This window comes from Sinohyriopsis cumingii, chromosome 1 (genome assembly GCF_028554795.1).
Source record: "Sinohyriopsis cumingii isolate HCF-2022 chromosome 1, ASM2855479v2, whole genome shotgun sequence".
Taxonomy (NCBI): Eukaryota; Metazoa; Mollusca; class Bivalvia; order Unionida; family Unionidae; genus Sinohyriopsis; species Sinohyriopsis cumingii.
In genome coordinates this window covers 87,117,556-87,144,266 of record NC_142961.1, presented here as the reverse complement: position 1 = coordinate 87,144,266, position 26,711 = coordinate 87,117,556, and the positions used below count along the sequence as shown (strand labels likewise).

At 33.7% G+C, this 26,711-nt stretch overlaps 1 protein-coding gene across 1 annotated transcript in view; it reads left to right on the top strand.

Annotated features, from left to right (window-relative positions):
- LOC149807292 (axotactin-like) overlaps positions 1–20,630 on the top strand; it is a 228,898-nt gene extending 208,268 nt beyond the window's left edge. Inside the window, exons 35-36 of the mRNA XM_089964906.1 lie at positions 5,406–5,534; positions 9,524–20,630. Coding sequence (XP_089821032.1) covers positions 5,406–5,534; positions 9,524–9,931 — 537 coding nt within the window. The 3' untranslated portion in view covers positions 9,932–20,630. The remainder of the gene's footprint in view (positions 1–5,405; positions 5,535–9,523) is intronic.
- The last annotated feature ends 6,081 nt before the right edge of the window (positions 20,631–26,711 follow it).

Here is a 26,711-nt window from a genome sequence, read left to right as displayed (position 1 = left end):
TACCTTTGTTTTAGCAATTGTTTTGTTTCTGCCGTCTAAGTCATTTCCCCTCTTACTCAATGTGCCAGGTACTTAATTTGCACGCCAAAATAATTCAGTCACAGAGGGAAGCTCCTTAAGGGTACATGGCTAAAGCAGACATGACTGGTCTAATCACCAGACATAAAAAAATTTGCAAAACTAGATGAAATCAAGCAGAAATAAATTAAAAGAATCAAACCTGAACAAATTGAAACAGGAGTGAACTTTAAGGAACTGAAAATGAACTTGAATGAACAGAAACAAATTGTCATTACTGAAGATAAGAATTAAAGTATCCAGACAGTATTCTGTAAATCCTTACTGTGAATCTCAGTAAGAATTATTGTGAAATATTAAAACTGAGTAACCTATGAAGGTTGTTTACTTGATTTTTGTGATTTAAGTTTATTATATAACAAAGCAGTTTTTTGAGGGGGTGGGATTGAAATTGTAAATAAATTTTCATATAAAATGGAACACCTCAGAATTCTTCTAGTCAGTCAACCACAGTTGCATGCTTCCAGGTGCCAATCAAGGATTAAAGGTACTATTCCATTGCTTGATCACATAGAATATATGTTCCTGTTTATAAATATAATTAAACAAGTCAAAGAAAGATGGAGATAAAATTATTATGTGAGAAGAAAGGTAAGTTTTGAAGTCCCTTATTTAAAATTTCTTGGCAGTTAACTATGAGTAATTTTAAGTTATTGAAATTATCTATTACTTACTTATACTTAAGATTCTACTGAAAATATTTTAATTTTTGTTATTTTGTGTTTCTTGCTATTTTGTTCAGTTTTGTTTGTTTTTTGTTACAGTTCTTGCATGTTCATTTGTTTTGCACATTTACTTTCATTTTGTGGAATTTAGACACTGCTTTTAAGGATAAAATCTATCATTACTTATTGTTATTGATTTTTTTATTTAGTAATAATAATTGCAACTAATAAAAAGAAGTTATCAAGATGTTTTATTGACAAGAAATTATTTTTAATGTATTTTGTTCAAAAACTGAGTTAAGAAACTGATAAAAGATTATGCTAATGATTGCCATTCTCTTCTCTGTCTGCCTCACTCATATGCAGTTTATGCTAAATGTCAAGCTGTATATGTTTGTTATGCTACAAATACTAGGTGATTGTTACCTCAATTTGTAAAGTAAATGCCAAGTGGCACGTACCTTAGCTATAATAAGCTGACTGCTACACCTGCTTTTTGCAGGAGACAAATGAGGATAACTTGGGCTGGCCAAGAGGCTTTGAAATTGTCTCATATGGCAGTCAGCAAGCTTGATTAACAGGGTATTCTAGTTTTAAGCTTCAGTAGTTATAAGAAATGTATATAGGAGATAATGTCCTACATTGATGGTACATGTCATGTCATTGCAGTGTTTTAAGTTTCATTGCCACAGGTCTACCACCGAATACCGCCAACCCATTTTTCAACATTAAAGCACCCCATGGCCATGGTCAGACTGGCTGACCAATATGATGCTATGCTTTACTGAATGAAATATTGCATTTTAACTGGTCAGCCAGAAATGACAATAATAATCTTTCATTGCAGTTTTTCTAATTCAGATGAAGTTTTAGTTTGCATATTCTTAATATCTGATCAATAGAAATGTACTAATATTATGTGTTCAGATTTTCATTTCTGCCTGAGAAGGGTTGGGTGAGTGGGTGGGTAGGCATATTCTTTGACCTAGCTAGAGGTAGCACCTTTGCAACAATTTTGAGTACTCAATTCCGAAATCCGTCTGCTACTTCATGTACTCAAGCCATAAATTATGTAAGCATTGCAGTCCTACCAAACAATCTGAGCCATCCTGGCAAAAGTTTATGCACACTTTGTGATTACATTGTTGTGTATTTGTGTCTTACTTGGTCATAAAGATGAAAGAGGTCTCTTGGTGTTCCAGAGAGGCTGACACTGATACCTTATATAAACAAGTACAGTAAAGTGAAGCACTAATTCCAACAAGGATTTAGTTTCCAGCTCATGTCTGTGATTGTAGTGCATTAACAATACTTGGAGTACCAGACAAAAATAGAAGATGGCTGAACTGAGATGAGCTTAAATGACAGTTAGAGCTGCTTATATGTATATAATAAGATCCTGATAAGTCTTGACTGAGAAGATACTAGTTCTTGATCCATGGTCTTGAGTAGGTAAATTATTCTGTAGCTTTAGATACTTCTGTCAAGCTGAAGAAATCTATGACACTAATTATTGTGTCCTCATTGGAGTAGTTTGAAGTGGTTTTTGTAGTAACTACCTCCTGTGGAGGGGTCCATGGATACTGTTATAAATGGAATTGTGAACTTCGGTGAGGGGATGAATCTTATTTAGCAATAACCCACCCCCATCACAAAAGTCGATTAATACTCATATTTCATGCTTAACTGACTTTGGTTAAATTGGTTGTTTTAAATTTGTTTCACATGCTCTGTTTATGCTAGAATGATGAAACTTAATGATTATACATGTATACATCTCTGTTATTACAATGTACATGTAGCTACAGCAAAGTAGGGTCACTGTGATCCACACTTCATATTTTTTTTTTGCTGGCTCAGGTTAAGTTTTTGCATTTTGCTCATGACCAAAGAGAATGTCTGCATCCTGTATACCATTATGTTATATGTACCTGGAATAATGAAACTTGGTGAGGGGATACACCTTAATGAGTACTACACTATAAAATGACAAAAGTAGGTCACATTGACTCATTGTCATGCTTAACTGACTTGGATTTAGTTTTGTTTTAATTTTATTTCCAAAGCAATATTTGTGCTAAACTCATCCAATTATATGATTATATGCACTTTAATTAATGCCACAGCCTTGCCCTACACTTCCTGTCTTACTGACTGGTTACACTGTTGTATTTTAGCTCCCGACCACGGTGAGTTTTGTACATCCTGTATATATAATGTTATACCTGGAATCATGAAACTTGCTGTGTGGATGCATCTTGATGGGTACTATACCCTCATCTCAAAAGTAGGTCACTGTGAGCCATATTTCATTTCACACTTCACTGATTGTGGTTAAAATTATGTGATTTAATTTGTCATGCTAGAATCATTAAATTAGATGATTGTTTATTAGTGCTACAACAGTACAATCAAAGAAGGTTACTGTGACTAGCCTTTTATATTTTATTGGCTTATAGATTTTTACCCAGCTATTTAGTATATGTTTTAACTCATGACAGCATAACGTTGTTTAGAATGCTATATACACACTATTGTTTCTAGAATTATGAAACTTGAAGAGGGATACATCTTCCTAACTACCACATCCTTACTGGAACAACATATCACTGTGAGCAGTATTTCTTGTTTCACAGACTCTTGTTGAAATTTTGTGCTTAAAAGTCATTTACTGGGTGCTGTTTATGTTAGAATTATGAAAGTTGATAATTTAATTCATCTCTATTATTGCTACATCCTTACAGCCAAAGAAGGTCACTGTGAACTATATTTTATACTTTACTAACAAAGGTATTGTGTTTACCTCATGACCACATGTATTTTTCAATGCATCAATCCTTTATGACATTGCAATCAAAAGTGGGAATATATATATATATATATATATATATATATATATATATATATATATATATATATATATATATATATATATATATATATATATATATATATATATATATATATATATTCAGCAGTAAACTTTCCATATTAGTGACTATAAACTATATTGTGATAGGCTACCCTCAACAGGTTAAGATGTGAATATGCATAGAAATTGTTTGAGTGCATGGAGAATGTGCATATGAATTGTTTGATTGCACGGAGTTCATATGTTTTATTCAATGCCTTAGTGGCTTATCAAGGTAATTACTGACATATGAGCTATGCATCCAACTGTGGTCATGATCAAGGTAATTACTGACATATGAGCTATGCATCCAACTGTGGTCATGATCAAGGTAATTACTGACATATGAGCTATGCATCCAACTGTGGTCATGATCAAGGTAATTACTGATATATGAGCTATGCATCCAACTGTGGTCATGATCAAGGTAATTACTGACATATGAGCTATGCATCCAACTGTGGTCATGATCAAGGTAATTATTGACATATGAGCTATGCATCCAACTGTGGTCATGATCAAGGTAATTACTGACATATGAGCTATGCATCCAACTGTGGTCATGCTATCAATTATTCTGATATTACTCAAAGTCTGTTTCTTTAAACCCAGTAAAAGCTGGTTTCTAGGGGTGGACAACAGTAATAGCTCCTGAAGCAGATATTTTTAGCAATGATGCAAGAAAACCATAAAAACCATTAGTCTGTCATTTATATTAACTCATTTAGTACCACTTCTTACATATCATAGAAAATGTCATCTTTTACTGTTTGCCTTTCATGTTGTCACAAAGGCCAGCACTTCGTTTTCGAGATCAATTAAGTCTGAATTTATTTTCTGGCTGATAATTAATGTTTACAATGGCTATTAAAACTTTGCATTATTGTTGATTACAGAATTGTTTTATTGCAGTGAAGGCAAATCTGCATGTATAAAACATGTTGATCTTTGTCTAAATTGTCTCTACCTAATTTTGTCCACATTTGTATTACATTTAGTGTGGTATTTTTGTTAAGAAATACAAGGTTTTATTAGCTATTTCTATTCATCACTTGCTTTTTGTTTCCCCCACAGCCGCTGTATTACAATGTTCATCCTTCATGTTAGTCACATCCCATCTGTTATGAATTTTGTTTCTGCTCAGTAACTTTTAAAGAACTTCATGTATTGAACTAAATGTGGTATAAGGGTAAAAGGCTTTTTTGGTTTAGATAGTTTGATTTTCACCACTTTCCAATAAATTTAAGAGTTACTGGCTATTTTTGAGTAGGAACTTTGTCTTCAGTGTGTCATATTGGTGGGTGCATCAAGCTGTATTGACACATCTAGTCATCTGGCATACTTTAAGTCATGCTGTGGTGCTAGTGGTGTGTTACCAGATCCTCTTAGTCTGTTTGAAGTGTGCTTTTCAAACTGCGATATTAAAGGTTACAATATTGTACATAAATTTAATGTGATCAACTGACAACATAAAAATACCATACTCACTTATGTGTCGAGTCCAAATGCAAAACAACATAGACCCTGTTCTGCCATCACATAATGTGCTCGCAGATCAGGGTCTGTGCTGTATGTTTTACTGATTACTCCTAACAAACTGTATAGACCCAGATCTGCCAGCATATGTCATAGCAGATCTGGGTCCATGCAGTTTGCAGTTGGACTTGACTTACAAGTGAGTATATACTTGTTTTCATAGCATCATCCTGCATGTAATACAGATAATATGTCACTTGTGTTTATCTCTGCAGGATTTTATATATACAATAATGCCTCCCAGTATACCTGAAAGTCAGGAGGAGGAGGAGGACATATATACTGATCCCAATTGGGACATTTATGCTGAACCCAATAAGACAGATAAGTTAGCTCATAAACAGGTTTGTAAAGACTGAACTTTTGAAGTAGTTTGGCTTTGACCTGCAATGAACAGTGTAGTAACCTTTTGCATTATGATTTTAACTATTCCAAGAGCTGTTAGACTAGCTGCCATATTTAGCAATCCAGTATATGTGACTAATGTAGAAATCATAAAAAGCATTCTAACAGTTTTGCATTGAATTAGTTTGCTGTTAAGCAGCACTACCAGATATTCAAGTTTGGCATTGGCTAATTAGACCTTACTGAAGTACCTGAGCACAACCTTGTCATATGAATGAAAGCTATAAATAAAGAGTTCTGGCAATGACTAGCATGCTATAGTGGAAGCATTTTCTTTTTCACAGTTGTAGCCATATCTTGATTAATTTCAATATGTCATGACTCAATTTTTCCACCATGTGTAGGACTGTATCAATGAGTCACTTTGTATCAGTTTGATAATGGTACATTTACTCATCAGAATATTCACGTAATTCTTCAGTACAGGTAATATAAAAAAAAAGTTTTGACATATCTTGAAAAATATGATAGAAGTTAAACAAAATCACCTGGCATATACTTTTGGGTATGCACTCTCATTATCAGTATGTCATGTATTCAAGATGTAGACTTCTTAATACCAAACTTCTCAGATCAAGTTATACTAGCATATGTACTTGCTTATAAGTTGGGTCCAACTCCATAATGCACTTGTAGATCTGGACATATCTGATTTATTAGGACTAATCATTAGAACTGAATAACATAGACCCTGACCAAATGTTTGCAATTTAAATAATCAATAGAACAAAACAACAATAGACCCTGACCAAATGTTTGCAGTTGGACTCGACTTAAAAAGTGAGTACATATAGTACACCATTCTGTAAAAACATACAAGTATCACTCACAAGATTGCCAAGGGATGTAACTCAAGTCTGAAATAAGTTTATGATGCCCATGAGAACTGTATATGTTACATGCCCTTTTCAGCTGGTTATATCCTAGCTTCCTCAGTTACTAATCCCTCCATTACTTTTTTTCACCCCACTGTAGTTTACCCTTTTGCTTGAGTCTACAATGCAACATTTTGACTGTATTCCCATTTTATATAGCTTTTTTAAGCATAGGTATAAGACCTATTTTTATATCTATATACCAGTTATAACAAATGTAATAAAAAACACTGAGTTTATATCAGGCAAAGAATATCCTTTCTAAATATTTGCCAAATTTTGTCAAATTGGAATGTGGGTTTATCATCAAGCTTAGACTTTTCATTGGATAATTATGATAGTTTTTGATCTTGCAGTAAATTCCATATAATGTACTGTTACAAAACCTGTCAGTGTTAACCTTCACATAGTGTCATATAATATCCATATAGTGTACTACTGCAAAACCTGTCAGTGTTAACTGTCACATAATGCCATATAATATCCATATAGTATACTGTTACAAAACAACCTGTCAGTGATAACTGTCACATAATGCCATATAATATCCATATAGTATACTGTTACAAAACAACCTGTCAGTGATAACTGTCACATAATGCCATATAATATCCATATAGTATACTGTTACAAAACAACCTGTCAGTGATAACTGTCACATAATGCCATATAATATCCATATAGTATACTGTTACAAAACAACCTGTCAGTGATAACTGTCACATAATGCCATGTAATATCCATATAGTATACTGTTACAAAACCTGTCAGTGATAACTATCACATAATGGCTTATAATATCCATATAGTGTACTACTACAAAACCTGTCAGAGTTATCTGTCATATAATGCCATATAATAGCCATATAGTGTACTACTACAAAACCTGTTATTATTAACTGTCACATAACGCCATATAATATCCATTTAGTATACTGTTACAAAAACCTGTCGGTGATAACTGTCACATAATGGCTTATAATATCCATATAGTGTACTACTATTAACCCTGTCAGTGTCAACCATCACATAATGCCATATAATATAATATCCATATATTGTACTACTACAAAACCTGTCAGTGATAACTGTCACATAATGTCATATAAGATCCATATAGTGTACTGTTACAAAACCTGTCAGTGTCAGCTGTCACAAAATGCCATATAATATCCATATAGTACACTAGCAGAAAACCTATGTGTTAACTGTCACATAATGCCTTATCACAATAGTAACCTTTTATTTACAAATTTACAAACTATTTACACCTATTGAACACCTATTGAATTCTGCTTACTATTAAGTCATCAGTCATCATTAGTGCAGACACAAGTTTCTTTCATATCATTATTTAACTGGTTTAGTTTGTATTATTTACTCACATGATTTTATAGTTCAGCAAAGTTATAAAAAAATTTTAATGAATTTCTTGCAGATGAAGCATGTATTTCACAAGTGATTGCAAGTATTTTGTCATTCTTTTCACAAATAATTAAAAGTTGTTTTTTGTTCCTTCCAGAATATTTTTAAGGAGTTTTTGTTCCATTCCAAAATAATGAATGTACCATAAGCTTCATAACTAAGATATCAGTTGACTTTAGTGTCATATCCCCTGCTGTTTTGTGCAGAAATAAATGGAGTATTAAATTGGTCTATTCCCTTTATCCTTGTGCCTATTCATTTGTTTGTCTCATTTTTGTTTCTACATACTGTAGTAAATCACTTATTGAACTTCACTTAAATTTAGTCTGCATCTTTCTGTTGATGGCAATTGGTAGAATAATGGAACCTGACCTCTTTTATTTTTGCCGAATAACAATTAATTTAGTGAAATTTAGCCAAATTTACAGGATAATTAGACAGAGTTGCTTACCCTGATTATTGGAGGCACTGACTTTCACAATTTTTTTATTTTTATATGTTTGTTTATTTTATCTGTATTTAGCACTTTTATTTATCTAGCTCTTCCTGGTCTCCATTTTTGCAAAACTATAAGCACAAAGAGTGATTTTTTTGGTGTGGTTATATGATAATTTAAAAAAAACTTAGTTTTTCAGCATTTCAAGATGTATTTTTCAGGCCTGTAAAATGTCCCATTACATGCCCATAATTTCAAATAAAATAATGCAGAATGTTATATTATCTTTATGAGTGGTTATCATTTTTTTGTTTCATGGCAGGTAGAATTTTTTTTAGAAACTGATACATATGTAATGTGCTGAAAAGATCCCTCTCTCCATTTTGGTAAATGTTAGATGCTGGGTATTAAGATTTTCCTTAAATGTAATATGATAAGTAACATGTTTTGATGTCAGTCTGAGCTTCTTCACATGAACAATAATTCCATAATATGTCATCAAAAGTCATTAATTAGTCAGGGATATTTTTGTAACATGACCCTCCTCAGCAAGGGAACTGCATGTATATACTATGTGTACAGATGCTTGCAGCACAAAAAAATGGATATATAGAATGTTCTGATGTTGTAGAAGGTGTACTTTATTTAATTCAAGACCTAAAACAAAGATCATGATTTATATTTATGATGTTATCAAATGCTGGTACTAGGTGTTATTTTCACCATCATCTTATTCAGAATGGAAAGAAGTGAAGCATATTGCTTGTGGTACTAAACAAGCTACCAGTTCTTTGCAAAATGATTTATTAGTTTCAGACTAAATTTCCTTGCAACAACTGCTTTTCATCTATATTTGCTTTTAAGTCTAGTCCAACTGCAAACAACATAGATCCTGATCTACTATCACATACTGCAGTGGCAGATCATGGTCCGTGCATTTTGCAGTTGAATTCATCTTATAAGCAAGTAATTTATGGTAATACATTTTTATCATGTATATAAATAAGTAATTTTTTTAAATACCATGATGTATACTTAGACTGAATCTTCACCCACTCTAACGTAAAGAGATGAACTAATCATTGATACTTAAAAGTAAGCAAAAATCTTTGCCCCTAGGCTGAAGAATAGTGTGGTGGAAAAAGTATTGTTTAAAGAAAAGTGCTTGATAGTATTTGTCTTTGTTCTCTAGGGCCAAGATGAAGAAGGGGATGGTGATGTTGAAAATCTGGATCATCACAGTATTAAAAGTTTATTAGATAACCATCCAGGCATGGAGTATAATGGGGACAGTGGTTATGAGGCCGAGTCAAAACAGGATGTAGATGAGGAGGATGAAGACAACACAACAAAAAACATTCCAAATATGTCGGATTCCAATCTTTTAAACGACTATTCTGAGGAAACCAGTCCAGGTTCACCAAATTCTAAAGACTTTGCCCCACAAAGTGGAAACACCACTCCATCAGACGTAGTTCCTAGACTTAAAACAAATGATATTATGAGGTACAGAGAGGACGAAGATGGTCCAATATTTACTGTTCAGTCTAGGGCACCTGTCATCCCAACTAGAGACTTCAGTAGCGGAGAGTTTACATGACATGCATAAAGGCTGTGCAGTGTTGGTGAAAAAAGCAGTTTTAATTCCTTTTTGTTGCATTCGGTGTCTACTGGCCAGAAGGAGTTCAATTTATTTGAACCATGTAGATATTAACGGTATATGAAATGTTGGTAGTAACTATCTTAGTATCTTATTTGGTCAAAGCACTAGCCACCATAAAATTCACTTAGTGCAGCTTTTCTGTGCAGTATAGAAAGATAAGAATGTAAGATCTTAAGAATTTCATGCAAAATATTTCACAAAAGTATATTGGGTGGATGTTTTGCTTCTCAAACAAGACATGCTTCTCATAAAGATAATGTCAGTGTAATGGCAGATTTCTCTAAAAACATTTTAGATCATGTCACATAATGGGAGATCTCTAAAAAACATTTTACATCATGTCATGTAATGGGAGATCACTGTCTGAAACCTTTTAAGAGAGATTTATTAAACTTTGTGAAATGTGTTTTAGAGATCATTGTCTGCATATGATGTGAAAATGTAAGAATTAGACAAAGGGAGAATTTTAAAAATAATACCCAAAAAAGATTTACAGTAAAAAGAAATGTCACGGGACCATTTTTAGCTCACCCAACCATAAAGCCAAGTGAACTTTTGTTATCGCCCTGTGCATTGTACATTATAATTCATCCATTCACAATTATTGTCAGCTTTCTAAAAAAAGACCACTGGACCAGTTTGACCAAGTTGAATACTGTCTGTATTCACTTATAAGTAAAGTAGATACCACATAGACTCAGATCTGATCTTGTATCATGTTTTTTCAGATCTGGGTTTATGCTGTGAAACAATATACACCCTGGTCTGTAAGCACATTATACGATGGCAGTATAGCTAAGAATTTTGTACAAATAACAACAGAAATAAAGCCATTCTGTATTTAAAACATCATTTACAGCTTGGCAGCTTTATATAATATGCATTCAACTGAAAGTACCTCAATAAATATGGCATTTTGTACATTTAAATCATCAGGAATCAACCTTTCCAATCATTTAAAAATTATACATACTGTATACTTGCTTATTAGTTGATTCAAATTGCAAACAACAAAGATCCTGCTATCCATTTCATAATGTGCCTGCAGATCAGGGTTTATTTCGTTTCTTCTACTCATTACTCCCAACACACTGCAAAGACACAGATGTACCAGCACATTATGTGATGTCAGATCTGGGTCTGTGCCATTAGCAGTTGGATTCATAAGCGAGTCTATACAATATCAGCAGCCTTCGTAGAGCTCTAAAGCAGGATAAAATATTGACAAATATTGACAACATTTTTATCTCTTCCAGTTTTCAAATCTTTGTACAAATCATATTGAAACAGTCTACATTATTATGAGTCAGTGTCTTTTTTCACCGTGACATGATTCTGTACACTTAAGCTTTAGTTTATATAAATCAAAGTCCCTTGAAAGTAAAACCAATGATGGAAACAATAACGAAGTTGCTTGTATGCTCTATTTGAGTGCTGACTTTTTAAAATAAATACATAAAGCTTATGTGAATTCATCATTACATCTGCAGTCTCAAGACTGAAGCTTTAAGTTCCAAATATATTTGAAGATTAGATTGTAGAGAGCTTTGCATTCTGTTCCACACATTTTTCTAAGTTAGACTCTTAAGGCAATAAATATTGTTTACCAGTCATCAAATTTATTTTAAATTAAACTTTTGGACATGTGCTTCTTTGGTATGTATCTTTGCTTCATAATCTGTATTATAGCATGTTGTGCAGTGCAGTGTCAGGTGCTACTCATGTATGTTTCTTCGTAAGTGATGCCTTTGTACATGTGGACAGAAGTGACAAAAATTTTAATTAAAAGTAATAACTATATTTGACATGAAAAAAAAGTAACCGTACTTACTGACAAGAGGGTAAAAAGTTTTGGTGGGAATTTAAACATCTCTGTATGACTTTTGTTAAAAAAGCACTGCAAAGAGCCTTACCAACTTTAATAGAGAGAATTCTCGCTTAAAGACATTTCAGGTGTCTTCAGATGACTTTCATTGGTCATCAGATAAGGCCACCATAAATGCAGAAAATTGTTTGAATGACTTCTTTTCCATCCATTACTGCATGAACAATTACTACATGAACAAATTACAGATTCTTTTTTCTCATTGAAGCCTAGTGGTTAGAGCATCCACCTCAGAGGCTGGAGGTTGTGGGTTCGGTCTCCAGCCGAGTTATACCAAAGACTTACAAAAATGGTACTAACAGCTGCCTCACTGGGTGTTCAGTATTAAGAGGTTAGTGTTAGGACTGGTCATCCTGGTGTCAGAATAATGTGACTGGATGGGACATCATACTGCATGATGCCCCAGTGTTAGACATCATGATAAACTGTCACGTTGCAGACACCATAGCGAAATGACTGAAAAATTGTTAAAGCTATGTTAAAAATCCAAATCACATCACAAAACCATTCAAATTTACTGAAATGATGCAGTTTGCTATAAAATATGGCAACTCTTGCTAAAAACAGAAAAACGTTTAAAATTAATGCTTCAGTAAAAATGGCTTAACAGAAGTTTAGCGGATTTGACAGAGTATTGTAGCATGAGGTTCTTTCATTTTTCTCTAGGGGCCCTGAGTGGCCGAGTGGTCTAAAGCGCTCTCCGTTATGGATCACTGCCATCTCACCTCTATCTGCATAGGTTCAAGTCTCGGATTCGACCAATGTGGGTATGTGAGAAAGCTTGCCAGTAGCTTCTCGAGGGTCGGTGGTTCTTTCCGGGGATTTCCTGGGTTCTTCCTCCACCATTAATACTGGCCACCATGTATAGCCTATCTTGTGCTGAAAAATGGCGTTAAACCCTACAGTAACAACAACAACAACAACAACAATTTTTCTCTAAACAATGCTGATCTGCCATTACTAAAAGAAGGAATAAAAACATTAAATGACTTCTTTTAAAAATGGCACAACAGAATTTAACCATATTTGTTGAACATCATTGTACCATCAAAACCTGACAACTTTTCAAACAATGCTCTAGTGGATGTAAATGGAAAACAAAAATTAGTCAAATTCCTCATTATATTTACTAGGAAGATAGTTTAGAATAATTCTAGTGGTGTCTTCAGACAATGACATATGTTACAGAAAGTTCCACCAGTTTAAACATTTCACACAAATTTTTTCTTTCGAGTCAAGGTATGTTTATATCACTTAAGTCACTGTATAGAATACCAAGTAAGTCATATAATGAGCTTTCTGACTAGTCAGTTGATTTTGCTAATACAGACAGTAACTCTTTTATCCACAAGAAGGCAAACTCAAGACATTGTTTGGACTATCTATGTATATATATATATATATATATATATATATATATATATATATATATATATATATATATATATATATATATGTGTGTGTGTGTGTGTGTGTGTAATGAAGTGGATTGATGACCTTTTGCTCGTCATCAGATATGCTCACTGTTATTATATTAAAAAAAGACAACACCCTTTAAGGGATTTTTTTTTCCAAAGTGGAATTTGATCAGATTTGATAGGGCACTTATTTTTCTTGCTTGTATAGACAGTGTAAAACTGATATCAAATATGCAAAAAGCAAAGATCCTGATTGCCATATCATAATGCACCTACAGATTAGTGTCTGTGTTTTTTATTCAACTGATTACTTCTAACTGCACTGAGCCAGATCTGCTGACACATTATGCAGTGGCAGATCTGGGTCTGTACAGTTTGCATTGGACTCGTCTTATAAGTAAGTTTACAGTGGTCTCCCTCTTTTACAGCCACCCCTTCTGCACGTGAAAGTGGCCTTATAAGATGGGTGGCCCTTCCAGAGGGGGACTAATATTTCTATGAGAAGTATATGTAATATACTTAGTAAGAAAGCTATATACTTCAAAGCATTTAATATCTTTATTTAATATCTTCTTTTAAAAGTAACTTTATTTATTAAAAGGTTCTTCTTGTCATAATAATATACTTATTTCAACTGAATATACATTAATATTTCTTGACATAAATGTGATATGCGAGCAGTCATTGTCATACACATTACAAAACCATTAAAAAACATCATTTAAATCTTGATACATACATAATTCTTTTTCCATTTGCTCCATTTTCCCACTGCTGCTGAATAATCTCCTTATCAGTTATGACGTTTATTCAAGTCTTTTTTCCATAAAATTGTTTTATTCGAGTCTTTTCTACATAAAATTGTTTGCCAAGCCCTCCACCATGTCGTTGAGTAGAATAACCAACTTTCTTCTAATTTAATACGTCTCCATTTACATGATGACATGTTAATGTTTGGTAATGATTTATTTGGATGTTGCTAACTGTATGCGATTCAATTACACAGATGAAACTTTTGTAGAGTGAATGAAATGCCTTCATAAAGGAAGTGATAGATGTATCGTCACATGATTTTTCAGTCTTTGTCTGGTATCTTGTCTGGTTCAAGGTTAATTTCTCTGTGTTTGTTAATCTACAAAATCTATATTTAGCCTATGATGACCATGTTATGATCTTGACAACTACGTCCAGTTGTAATCCTCAAAGAGAAGAACTCGACAGATGTGTGAAGCCTATTTCTTGTAAACATCGACTTTTACAGATAATGATATAATATTAATCTTAGTGTTACATGTACTTTAGCCAGCACTTCTCTCAGTAACGGATATCTGACATTGGGAGACAGGTATCGATGATAGAGATAATCCAATTACTTATCTTATGATATGAATTAATTATTGCTTCTGGACACATTTGAAATAAATAGTGGTCGCTTGTGATTGGGAAGATTTTACATTTTTGTACTAATATGCTGGCCATTGGTTGCATTAGAGGTGATGCTATTCTTGAGGGGTACGTTTGAATACAAACTCATCAGTGCCAAGGGATTCTGGCTGTAAGAAGCGGGTGGCCGCTGGTAGGAAGGGGTGGGTGTTCAAGAGGGGGATCACTGTATATGGTATATTGTTGAAACTCTTGACAGACCTTGAAGGAATTGGACAAAGCATTACAAAGATGGATTACATTGCTAAATGTTTTTAGATCACTGTGATGCAGATGAACAATCTCCAGCCCAACTGGGCCTCTTGTTTACATTTTCCAATCAACATGGTCAGAACTCTATTTATTTTCTTTTAATAACTTAAATAACAGATAATTTAACAGACTCAGACTGTAAAAAAAATTAAATTCAGTCAGTGTTTCATCCTTTTATTCTGGAATTTGTTCTTATCCAGATTCTGGAATTCTGGAATTTGTTCTCATCCAGATTCTGGAATTTGTTCTCATCCAGATTCTGGAATTTATTCTCATCCAGATTCTGGAGTTTGTTTTCATCCAGTGACATTCTTAGTCATTGAATTCCAACTTATTTCGATTTAATGGCACTTTTTACAGTTTTACTTTGAACTGAATTCTTATCTGTTTGTTTTTTTAATATATGTTTGTGAATAGCTATATATATGAATGTTTTATGTTGTCTATGTCTGCCTTGGTCAGAGTAATATTGGTTACAAGTGAAATGATTTCCTGTTCATGTATTTCTTGAGAGTGCTTACTTAACCAGGGACTGCATTGAATAGACAGAAACTTGTACAGTATTCTAATTAGATTCATCCTATTCATATTCTCATCAGCAGTTTGACTGCATTTTATATTCTTTCTTAAATCAAATTGTTTTAAATAATTATAGATTGTATGAACAAGCCATTTTTGCTCAAAGGACATGAGAGAAAGAGAGGTTAATTGCTTCCAGTTTTTAGCCAGATTTTGTATAGCATCTATTTAATCCATTTTATAAAAGAATGAATTACTTATTTAAATATGGATAAAAGATGAGAGTTGGTCAACATGAATGACATGTATATTTATGCTCTGGCAATATTGATGTAGAGACGTAGTGTTGTTCATGTCTCTGGATATATTGATGTAGAGACATAGTGTTGTTCATGTCTCTGGCAAAATTGATTGAGAGATATAGTGTTGTTCATGTCTCTGGCAATATTGATGTAGAGATATAGTGTTGTTCATGTCTCTGGCAATATTGATGTAGAGACAGTGTTGTTCATGTCTCTGGCAATACTGATGTAGAGATATAGTGTTGTTCATGTCTCTGGCAATATTGATGTAGAGACATAGTGTTGTTCATGTCTCTGGCAATATTGATGTAGAGACATAGTGTTGTTCATGTCTCTGGCAATATTGATGTAGAGACATAGTGTTGTTCATGTCTCTGGCAATATTGATGTAGAGACATAGTGTTGTTCATGTCTCTGGCAATATCAACATAGAGATATAGTGTTGTTCATGTCTATTTTGTCGCATCATATCATATCATGTTTTATGAAGTTGTGTTCCTTAAGGATTTAATTTTTGCTTTGTAACTTGTCAAGAACCCAATTTATTGAAACCACTATTATTTGTTAACATAAAATCTTGCCAGTTATAAACAGCTTAAACTGTCATTGTCTAATATAAAATCTTGCCAGTTATAAACAGCTTAAACTGTCCTTGACTAATATAAAATCTTGGCAGGTATAAATATTTATATGTTTCAGAGAAGAAAACAGTTTATACAGTCATAAAATTAGTCTAAAATTAATCATGTTCATTACACATGAAATTTATTAAAATTTGTTAAACAATTTAACACTTTTCCACTGCAAGTAATTTGTACTGCATGTAGGTCAGTGAATACTGGTATACCGGTAATGTGAATTATGATGCATTATTACATGGAATACTGGTATAATATAAATTATAATGCATCCCCATGTGGAATACTTGTAGAATACACATTATGACACATATGTACTGCATGTAAGTCATTGAATACCGGTATAATATAAATTATGATGCATCCCCACATGGAATACTGGTAAAATACAAATTATGATGCATCCCCACATGGAATACTGGTAGAACACAAATTATGATTCATCCCCACATGGAATACTGTAGAATACAAATTATGATGCATCCCCACATGGAATACTGATAGAATACAAATTATAACACATCTGCACTGCATGTAGGTCATTGAATGCTGGTATAATACAAATTATGATGCATCCCCACATGGAATACTGGTAGAATACAAATTATGATGCATCCCCACATGGAATACTGGTAGAATACAAATTATGATGCATCCCCACATGGAATACTGTATAATACAAATTATGATTCATCCCCACATGGAATACTGTAGAATACAAATTATGATGCATCCCCACATGGAATACTGTAGAATACAAATTATGATGCATTCCCACATGGAATACTGTATAATACAAATTATGATTCATCCCCACATGGAATACTGTAGAATACAAATTATGATTCATCCCCACATGAAATACTGTAGAATACAAATTATGATTCATCCCCGCATGGAATACTGGTAGAATACAAATTATGATGCATCCCCACATAGAATACTGTATAATACAAATTATGATTCATCCCCACATGGAATACTGATATAATACAAATTATGATTCATCCCCACATGGAATACTGTAGAATACAAATTATGATGCATCCCCACATGGAATACTGTATAATACAAATTATGATTCATCCCCACATAGAATACTGTATAATACAAATTATGATGCATCCCCACATGGAATACTGTATAATACAAATTATGATTCATCCCCACATAGAATACTGTATAATACAAATTATGATTCATCCCCACATGGAATACTGATATAATACAAATTATGATTCATCCCCACATGGAATACTGTAGAATACAAATTATGATGCATCCCCACATGGAATACTGGTAGAATACAAATTATGATTCATCCCCGCATGGAATACTGGTAGAATACAAATTATGATGCATCCCCACATAGAATACTGTATAATACAAATTATGATTCATCCCCACATGGAATACTGATATAATACAAATTATGATTCATCCCCACATGGAATACTGTATAATACAAATTATGATTCATCCCCACATGGAATACTGATATAATACAAATTATGATTCATCCCCACATGGAATACTGTAGAATACAAATTATGATGCATCCCCACATGGAATACTGGTAGAATACAAATTATGATTCATCCCCGCATGGAATACTGGTAGAATACAAATTATGATGCATCCCCACATAGAATACTGTATAATACAAATTATGATTCATCCCCACATGGAATACTGATATAATACAAATTATGATTCATCCCCACATGGAATACTGTATAATACAAATTATGATGCATCCCCACATGGAATACTGTATAATACAAATTATGATTCATCCCCACATGGAATACTGTAGAATACAAATTATAACACATCTGCACTGCATGTAGGTCATTGAATGCTGGTATAATACAAATTATGATGCATCACCACATGGAATACTGGTAGAATACAAATTATGATGCATCCCCACATGGAATACTGGTAGAATACAAATTATGATGCATCCCCACATGGAATACTGATAGAATACAAATTATGATGCATCCCCACATGGAATACTGTAGAATACAAATTATGATGCATCCCCACATGGAATACTGGTAGAATACAAATTATGATGCATTCCCACATGGAATACTGATAGAATACAAATTATAACACATCTGCACTGCATGTAGGTCATTGAATGCTGGTATAATACAAATTATGATGCATCACTGCATGGAGTGCAGGTATGATACAAATTATGGCACATTTCCAATGGCAGTAGCTCATGTAATACTCGATAATACAAAAATTATGGCACATTTCCAATGGCAGTAGCTCATGTAATACTCGATAATACAAAAATTATGGCACATTTCCAATGGCAGTAGCTCATGTAATACTCGATAATACAAAAATTATGGCACATTTCCAATGGCAGTATCTCATGGAATACTAGTATAATATGACTGGTATGAAACTTGAATTCATAAATGCCCTAAAGTACAAATCCTGTACTCAGAATTGTTGAAATCCATTTAGTCCCTGTTTGTTCACTCTCTTCTTCATCCAAGTATTGTTTGGTAAATTCCTGTGGCAGAAATTCAGTGTGGAAAAAATATCACATGAATGGGGAAAACTACAGATACAAATTGACTCCTACTGTAATTTCTCTTCCTACTTGACAATGATGTAATGATGTACATTTCTTATCAAATGTGTTAATAAAGTCTATTTCAAAATAATTATTGTTCTAACTTCTTAATGCTGCATTTTACATTAATGTTATGTATATTGGGACTCCAAAGTTATTTGCATGTTTTCTTGCAAGTGAGACTGTGATTTTAATTAGGCAATAGTGAAATTGTTATGGAGATTTGCCAGTCTACTGTATACTTATTTTTTTGTACATACCAGCAAAAAGTATTCTAACTACAAGTTGTTGAATTCTACTGTATAATTTTTTTTGTACATACTAGCAAAAAGTATTTTAACTCAAAGTTGATGAATTTTTTGTGTTCAGAATTTCTCCAGCTTTAGATATTGCATTTACTGGTACTTGGAGTGGTAAATGTTCATATTCTCAATGCCATTCATGAAGAAATATTGGCCAAACAACTATTAATAATAAGTAAGAAATTAATATAACATTTAAATTTAGAAAACAATAACAACTGAATACCGATGGCTTTTGGCACCAAATCTTTCAACAGGAAGAAGAACATATACCTTGCTAAGTCTGGAGACATTAATGAAGGAAACTTTATGCAAATATTTTCTTAGTACAACATTAATTATTATCAGAAATACACTGTATCATGTGATTAGATACATGTATATAAAAAGAGTTTGTGTTAGGTCTTAGAGTCCTACAAATAAATGCAAGTTAAGGTCCCATAATCATGAAACGTGTCTCAGCTCAAACTCTTACTCAAAAAGTTCTGACCAGTCCAAAGGCTTTAATTTTTATTTCCAGGCAGTAGTTTTAGTATACCCATTTTCTACCCCAAACATCTTGTAACCTAGGTTAAGGAATGTAATATGTAATTAATATCCATTTCTTTCTTCCTAATAGATAAAATGAAGTAAATGTTTTTCTTCCAGATTTAATCTCATTTCTGGTCTATGTCATTGTTAATGATGCTTCAAAAGTTTGTGCAGATTTCTGGATCTTTAAATTTATTTTAATTTTAAATTTGGGATAAATTGCATTTTTCTTTTTTTTAAATTTTTGACATTAACTAGTTAATTATCTATCAGTCTTGACCAGATCATATAAAGTTTTTTAAAGTTATATACTGTATATAATCTTGTACAAGGCACGTCCAACTGCAAACTGTACAGACCCAAACCTGCTGTCACATAATGCACTAGCAGATCTGGGTTTATTGTTTGTTAGGAGTAATTAGTAGAATAAACAACATAGATCCTGATCTGTGGATGCATATGATGGCAGATCAGGCTCTGTGATGTTTGTGGTTGGACTCAACTTTTAAGTATTTATGGTACTCTGTCATCCACAAAGAGCAAGAAACAAAAACTTGTACAAATCACTGAAAGTTTTGTATCAATACACTTATTGTTCCGAGCTTGTGTGATATATTGTAGTTTGTTGGAAAGCATTTCATTCATTTTCTTTGATGTCTTGGTAGATCTTATTACAGTATCATTTTAATCAATCTCGTTCATAAGTGTCATAAACAATTAAAATGAATACAACTTTTCATGAAATTTCTTTGTTCATTTTGTGTTCTTTATTATATGTTTTCAGGTGTTAATAATCTATGATTTTAAACTAAATAACAGAAAAGAACAAAAACCATCAAGATAAGTCTAACACATAAAATAATGTATTTCCCTAGAATACAAAGCAAAACTTTAAAAAGAACTTACAGTATTGTGAACTAAATCTCGGACAGTCTTAAATGTTCTATAACAAGAAAGTAAAGAGCGCTGCAAATGAATTCCAGTGGTGTTCCAAATGTATTCCAATCTTGAATGTGCTGATGGACCAATAGCTTGGAAAGGTGTTGATGTGCTGATGTTCTTGATGTATCACCATGATATAATCCTAACTGATTTTAAATTAATTCACAATAATCCCAAAATAGTGATTTAGTCTGCAGTATTAATTACCACTTTGTAATTCCAATCAATATTTTAAAAAAGGTTCCTCTCAAATTAAATCTGAACACAACTGAAGTTAAATATAGGAATGAATAATTCTGATGATTTCATCCTCAAAATACAAATCTAAGACACAATAAGAGGAACAGAATGAGGGTCGAAAGTTCATTTCCAGAAACAAAGTCAGGTTTCTTACTAAAATATTAATAAAGAATATGGCAAACACCAGGTAGACCAGGAATTCCTGAGGGTAAAACTTATGTCATGAAACATACTTGCTTGCAAGTAATAATTACCTTAAAATATAATCTCCAATCATAGACAATTCTTAGTTATGTAAAATATTGTTTACAAAATTACCCTATAATCGTAGACAAAAGCCATCACTATATAAAAAAGATGCATAACACATGGATATGCTGGAACCCATCCACTGGTACTAATTCAGTTCCCATAGTAAACCTATGCAAAGACCATGATATTAAAAATTCAATAACTTAAAAGTTTTGAGTGCTCATGAACAAAGATATATTTATCAGTATAGATGAAACCTGAATGTCAGCTTCTGTGTAGAGGAAAGGATATGAGCAGCGGCATTTTCTGGACCTGTATATGTTTGAAACGTGCTTTCCATTCCGCACCAAAGAGTCTGGTGCTAATTTTAGTAATGAGTCTTCCAAACTCAAGACTGTTAAAGGATTGAACTTCCATCAACAAAACAATGTCTCTTTTTTTTTCTCACTTACAACTAGGATAAGCTCTCAAAAGATTCTTTTTCCTAAAACATAACTTATATCATTAAACAAATCCTGGTCAGCCAAACCCATATATACTCTATTTTAGGTTCACCCATTTCCGGGCTGGTTCCCATTTTTTCATATCATTAGTACCATGTGTCCTTCATGGTTATGTCAAGGGCAACTTTTGCTATTGTTTTAGGACTAGGAATATTTCTATTCAAAGTTCTGCCTCCTGACACATCTAGAACATTTGCTGGTAACAAGCTCATTGGCCAAAAAAAAGTAGTTTGATACCGTCACAAAATTGTGGCTATACTGTTTCTTAACAAATGGAAAGTGTGTAGTTAAAATGTATGACTTAATTAAAAAGATGCACAGTAGAAACTGTGTGATCTGACAATGAAGTGACCCAATAGTTTTGTCTGCTTTGGGCTGTGCCAGCATACTCAGTTTATATAATTTAGGAAAAAGAAAGTTGTTTGCATCTGAAATGGGCAGGGATCCAGTTTATTTCAAGGACAGGTTCAGCAGTTTCTCCAGTTAAGTTAAACTGTACCTTGAAATTCAATCCATGGATTTTTAAAAAATCAAATATTTTGCCATAATGTTCCAAAAATTTAATGACTGAAATTATTTTTGTATGTCTCTCTTAAACAAACTTTTGTGACGCAGCTTCAAAACTTTGGTCGCTGACAGCTCATCCATGCATGAAACTGAAGATTCTTAAGAGACAGGGAAATGATTTAAAACAAATCTATTACTGGTAAGAAATATCCCCATACATGATGAAAATGGTGGTAAATAGCACAAAGAGTGTATCTGGATGATGTCACACCTGATGTAGTAGTGATCCTGAGTACATATAGTTTGGAGTAACCTTGAATGATCTTCATTAAATATAGGTCATAGATCACACCTCTGGTTGGTAGTGACCTTGAATACATAGGTTGGGAGTAACCTAGAATGACCTACATTGAATATGGGTCAATGACATGGTTCATAAAGTACATTATTTTGGGAGTTGTTGAGATCATAAATCACATCTGTACTTGAGAGTGATCTTGATTGACCTGCTTTGAAGCTGGTCCACTGGCAAAGTGAGGCTGGTAAATAAGATAATATCAGAAAACAACACCTGTTGTATTGAATACTTTGGGATGCCATTCAAGTTCTCTATTTTGTACTAATACTTCACTTAAGTATTAAGGAGTTTGAACCAGTTGCATTGTCATCCCACCCTCAGCGTGTCATTAGTGAGAGCAGTGTAACTATCGATCTCACCATTCATCTACTACCTACTTTTAAACACCTTGATGGTGAAACTTTATACCTGTCAAGAGACTGGAAATTAGACCCAGGAGATGGCTACTACATAGGAACAACAGTGACAGCTGAATCCTTATCATAAAATATGAGATCAACCCAAAAATCAATTAACTTTCCTCTGTTTAGATAGAACAAAAATTAGATCGAGGAAAATAATGTCAGTGCTTTAAATTCTGTAGAGGAAAACAGAAACAAAAGAAGGGCTATTGAGGGACTGTAGAATTAATTTATTTCACAATGTTGCAGCTGTACTTGAAGATGCAAAAAGATGGGGTAGTTGGAAATGTGGTGCATACATTTGTTACATTCATATTCCAGTTTGGGATACAAATTAACAGTAAGTGAAAGTCTTACAAGAAATAAGACTATTATTCTGCTAGTTTTACTAGAAATAAGACTATTGTTCTGCTAGTTTTACTAGAAATAAGACTATTATTCTGCTAGTTTTACTAGAAATAAGACTATTATTCTGCTAGTTTTACTAGAAATAAGACTATTGTTCTGCTAGTTTTACAAGAAATAAGACTACTGTTCTGCTAGTTTTACAAGAAATAAGACTATTATTCTGCTAGTTTTACAAGAAATAAGACTATTGTTCTGCTAGTTTTACAAGAAATAAGACTATTGTTCTGCTAGTTTTACAAGAAATAAGACTATTGTTCTGCTAGTTTTACAAGAAATAAGACTATTATTCTGCTAGTTTAACTAGAAATAAGACTATTGTTCTGCTAGTTTTACAAGAAATAAGACTATTGTTCTGCTAGCTGGCTCTTTATATACTTAGCCCACCACAAAACCATCTTCGGATTCACCTGGCCTCTAATGATTTGACAAGCAAGAGAGCAAAGGACCTTATTAAAGACATTAAACTGTCAGTGTTAAATTTACTGCACTCAACTCTTAAACTAAAGTAATATGGTTTGATACTCCCACACATTTATATTGTCATAATGCCAAGAACCCAAAAATGGTTGACAAAACCAGGAAAGGTATAATGCAGTTATATGAGCTTTTGTGCCTAGTTGGGTGGTTATGTAAATATGACACACAACTATCATATGTACTCACTCATAAGATCATGCAGTTTGTTAGGAGTAATCAGTGGAACAAACCCTGACCTGCAGGTGCATTACGTGATGGCAGATTAGGATCTTTGTTGTTTGCAGTTTGATTTGACTTATAAGTAAGTATATACAGTATAAAATATGGTGAAACGGATCTTTTCTGTTATGACAGTACCAATCTGTCCAATTAAGGCAATAAAACTTTCCTAAATGTTATTCATGGTACATTGGAAATATTCAAATTCATGAATGGTGTAAGTTCAGTTTTTCACATTCCTGGTAGTATAGCTGTGATCCATTTGTATGGCAAATGGAAAAGGCATATAAAATCAATGGACTGGTGTGATCCAGGGAGACAACTATAGGTCATGGAACTCATCTGACTCATATTTGCATACATCCCTACCTTAGTTAAGTATGCATTAGTAGGGAAGGAGTGATTTGGAAAAAAATAGGTCTACTCTGTCACCAGAGAGACACTTTCTTTATCTGGTGCCAGAGGGGAGTTTACCTACCAATGTCAGTTTTAAAAATGAGTAACCGAGGAGGTAGGTGGTGACCAAGTAGGCAGGTGATTACATGGGCATGAATAACCAGTTGGGAACCATATCTGATGCCATCTGACCTGCAAGGCCTGGGCAGACTGGTCACATCTGAGACAAAAGTGCATTACTTCATCAATTCATCACTGTTTTCTTACATGTGTCTGTTTTCTGTTTGACCCTAGTGACCATATGTTATATAGCACATCCATTTATCAGTTCATAATCAGCAGCCACCTCTTGGGCATGTATTGTATTTTTGAGCAAGGTATTGTCACAAAAGAAACTAACAATAATGTTTTTTTGTTTTTGCTTCCTCCACATCAAAGTCATTAGAGTCAACTAGAATGGAGATAGCATCATTGGGGACACTTAGAGCTGGAGAGTATGTTGGAATCACGAAGTCACTTGGTTGTAGACAGAGTAAAAGACAACTCTGTGCTAAGCCCTGTATTTCAAATGGTGAGTAGGGGCTGAAGGTATGGCATTTGCCAGGAAGAGATGAGAACATCTGTCTGTCCTGGAAAAAGTGACACTTCTAGCCTTCTGAATTGTTTCCACCTGGTAATGAGGTGATGGTGGGATGTGAGCCATAGTATTGCTTCCGCTTTGAGGGTAGGGTCCAAAAGCCCAAGGGCGTACAAGACCAAGGACCCTGAGGTGGAGGGCCCCACATTCTGTGGGGATTCACTGGGATAATAGGAAAGGGAAGGATACTGATCCAATCCCCTAGCATAATCTAAGTCCTTAGGTTAGACTCCCAATATTGTTTATAATAAGATGGTAGAGGGTGGAGAGGGGGGAACTCTGTCTGAACCCTATCCTTGTACTGTGAGGCCATATTGTGATGAGGATACAGGCTCATGAACTGATGCATCACTCAAAAAGGTGTGGTGCTGATCCCACTAATAGAGAGGATATTACCTGCTACCTCTGAAGGGGTAGTAGTGGTGCATCTCATCCTTGATAGAAAGCACAACATGCTACGAGAAGAGCAGTGCATCTCCACCTCCATGGTAGGCAGGGATACACTATAGTATAGGCAGTGCATCTTCTCCTCAATTGGAGGTAGTGACATGCCACAAGATGAGTGGTGCATATCCTCCACAATGGGAGGCAGCGACACTCTAAGAGGTGAGCAGTGCATCTCCTTCCACAATGGGAGGCAATGACACTATGGAACGAGCAGTGCATTTCCTCCTCCATGTGAGGTAGCAACATGCAGCTAGATGGCTGGTGTATCTCCTTCACAATAAGAGGTGGAAATGTGCTGGGAGGGGTCTTCCTGTCAGAAGACCCAAAGTTTTTGTAGAGTCCTGAGGAGTCTGTAAGAGATAATTGCAAAAATTCTGATGAAGATGGAGACTTAAGTTTTTATCTTTCATTGATATGTGTGACTACAGCAAAACTTTTCTCTAGTAAATCATCTGATTGTTACAGTGTCCATGAAAAAGATGACCCATCTGCACATGCCCTTACCAAGGACAAGGCATGAATGGATTGCATCATACTGGCAATTCTTCAGTAGGATTCACATCTTGGCACAAAAATGAAATCCAACAATAGCTATAGATAAGCTATTGCTGTTATTAAAATCTATTTATTACAGTATATAATATCCACCAGTGACATTTTCATTGATCAAAATTTTGCCAAATATTGTTATAAAAAATGTACTGAGAATGTTGTGTGGAAAGAAAATTTAACAAAATATATGACTTCTTAATAAAAGTTGGGAATTTCATGATGTTGAATAAAATATCCAAGTTATAATCACCATTTTCGACAATAAATTGAATGATATATATCAAGGTTTTATGTATCAATTTGGATCCTGATTGTCTTCACATTCAACAAATAGGATCCCTTTTTTATTCTGGTATTTCTAGTTTAACAAACTGGAATCCACATCTGATCCTGCATTACAAATGAGTTCAGTTGTCATCTGGGTACAAGTTATTGAGGGAGTGGTGTATTTCTATTTTAAGAAATACTTCCAATCCATAGTCTGCA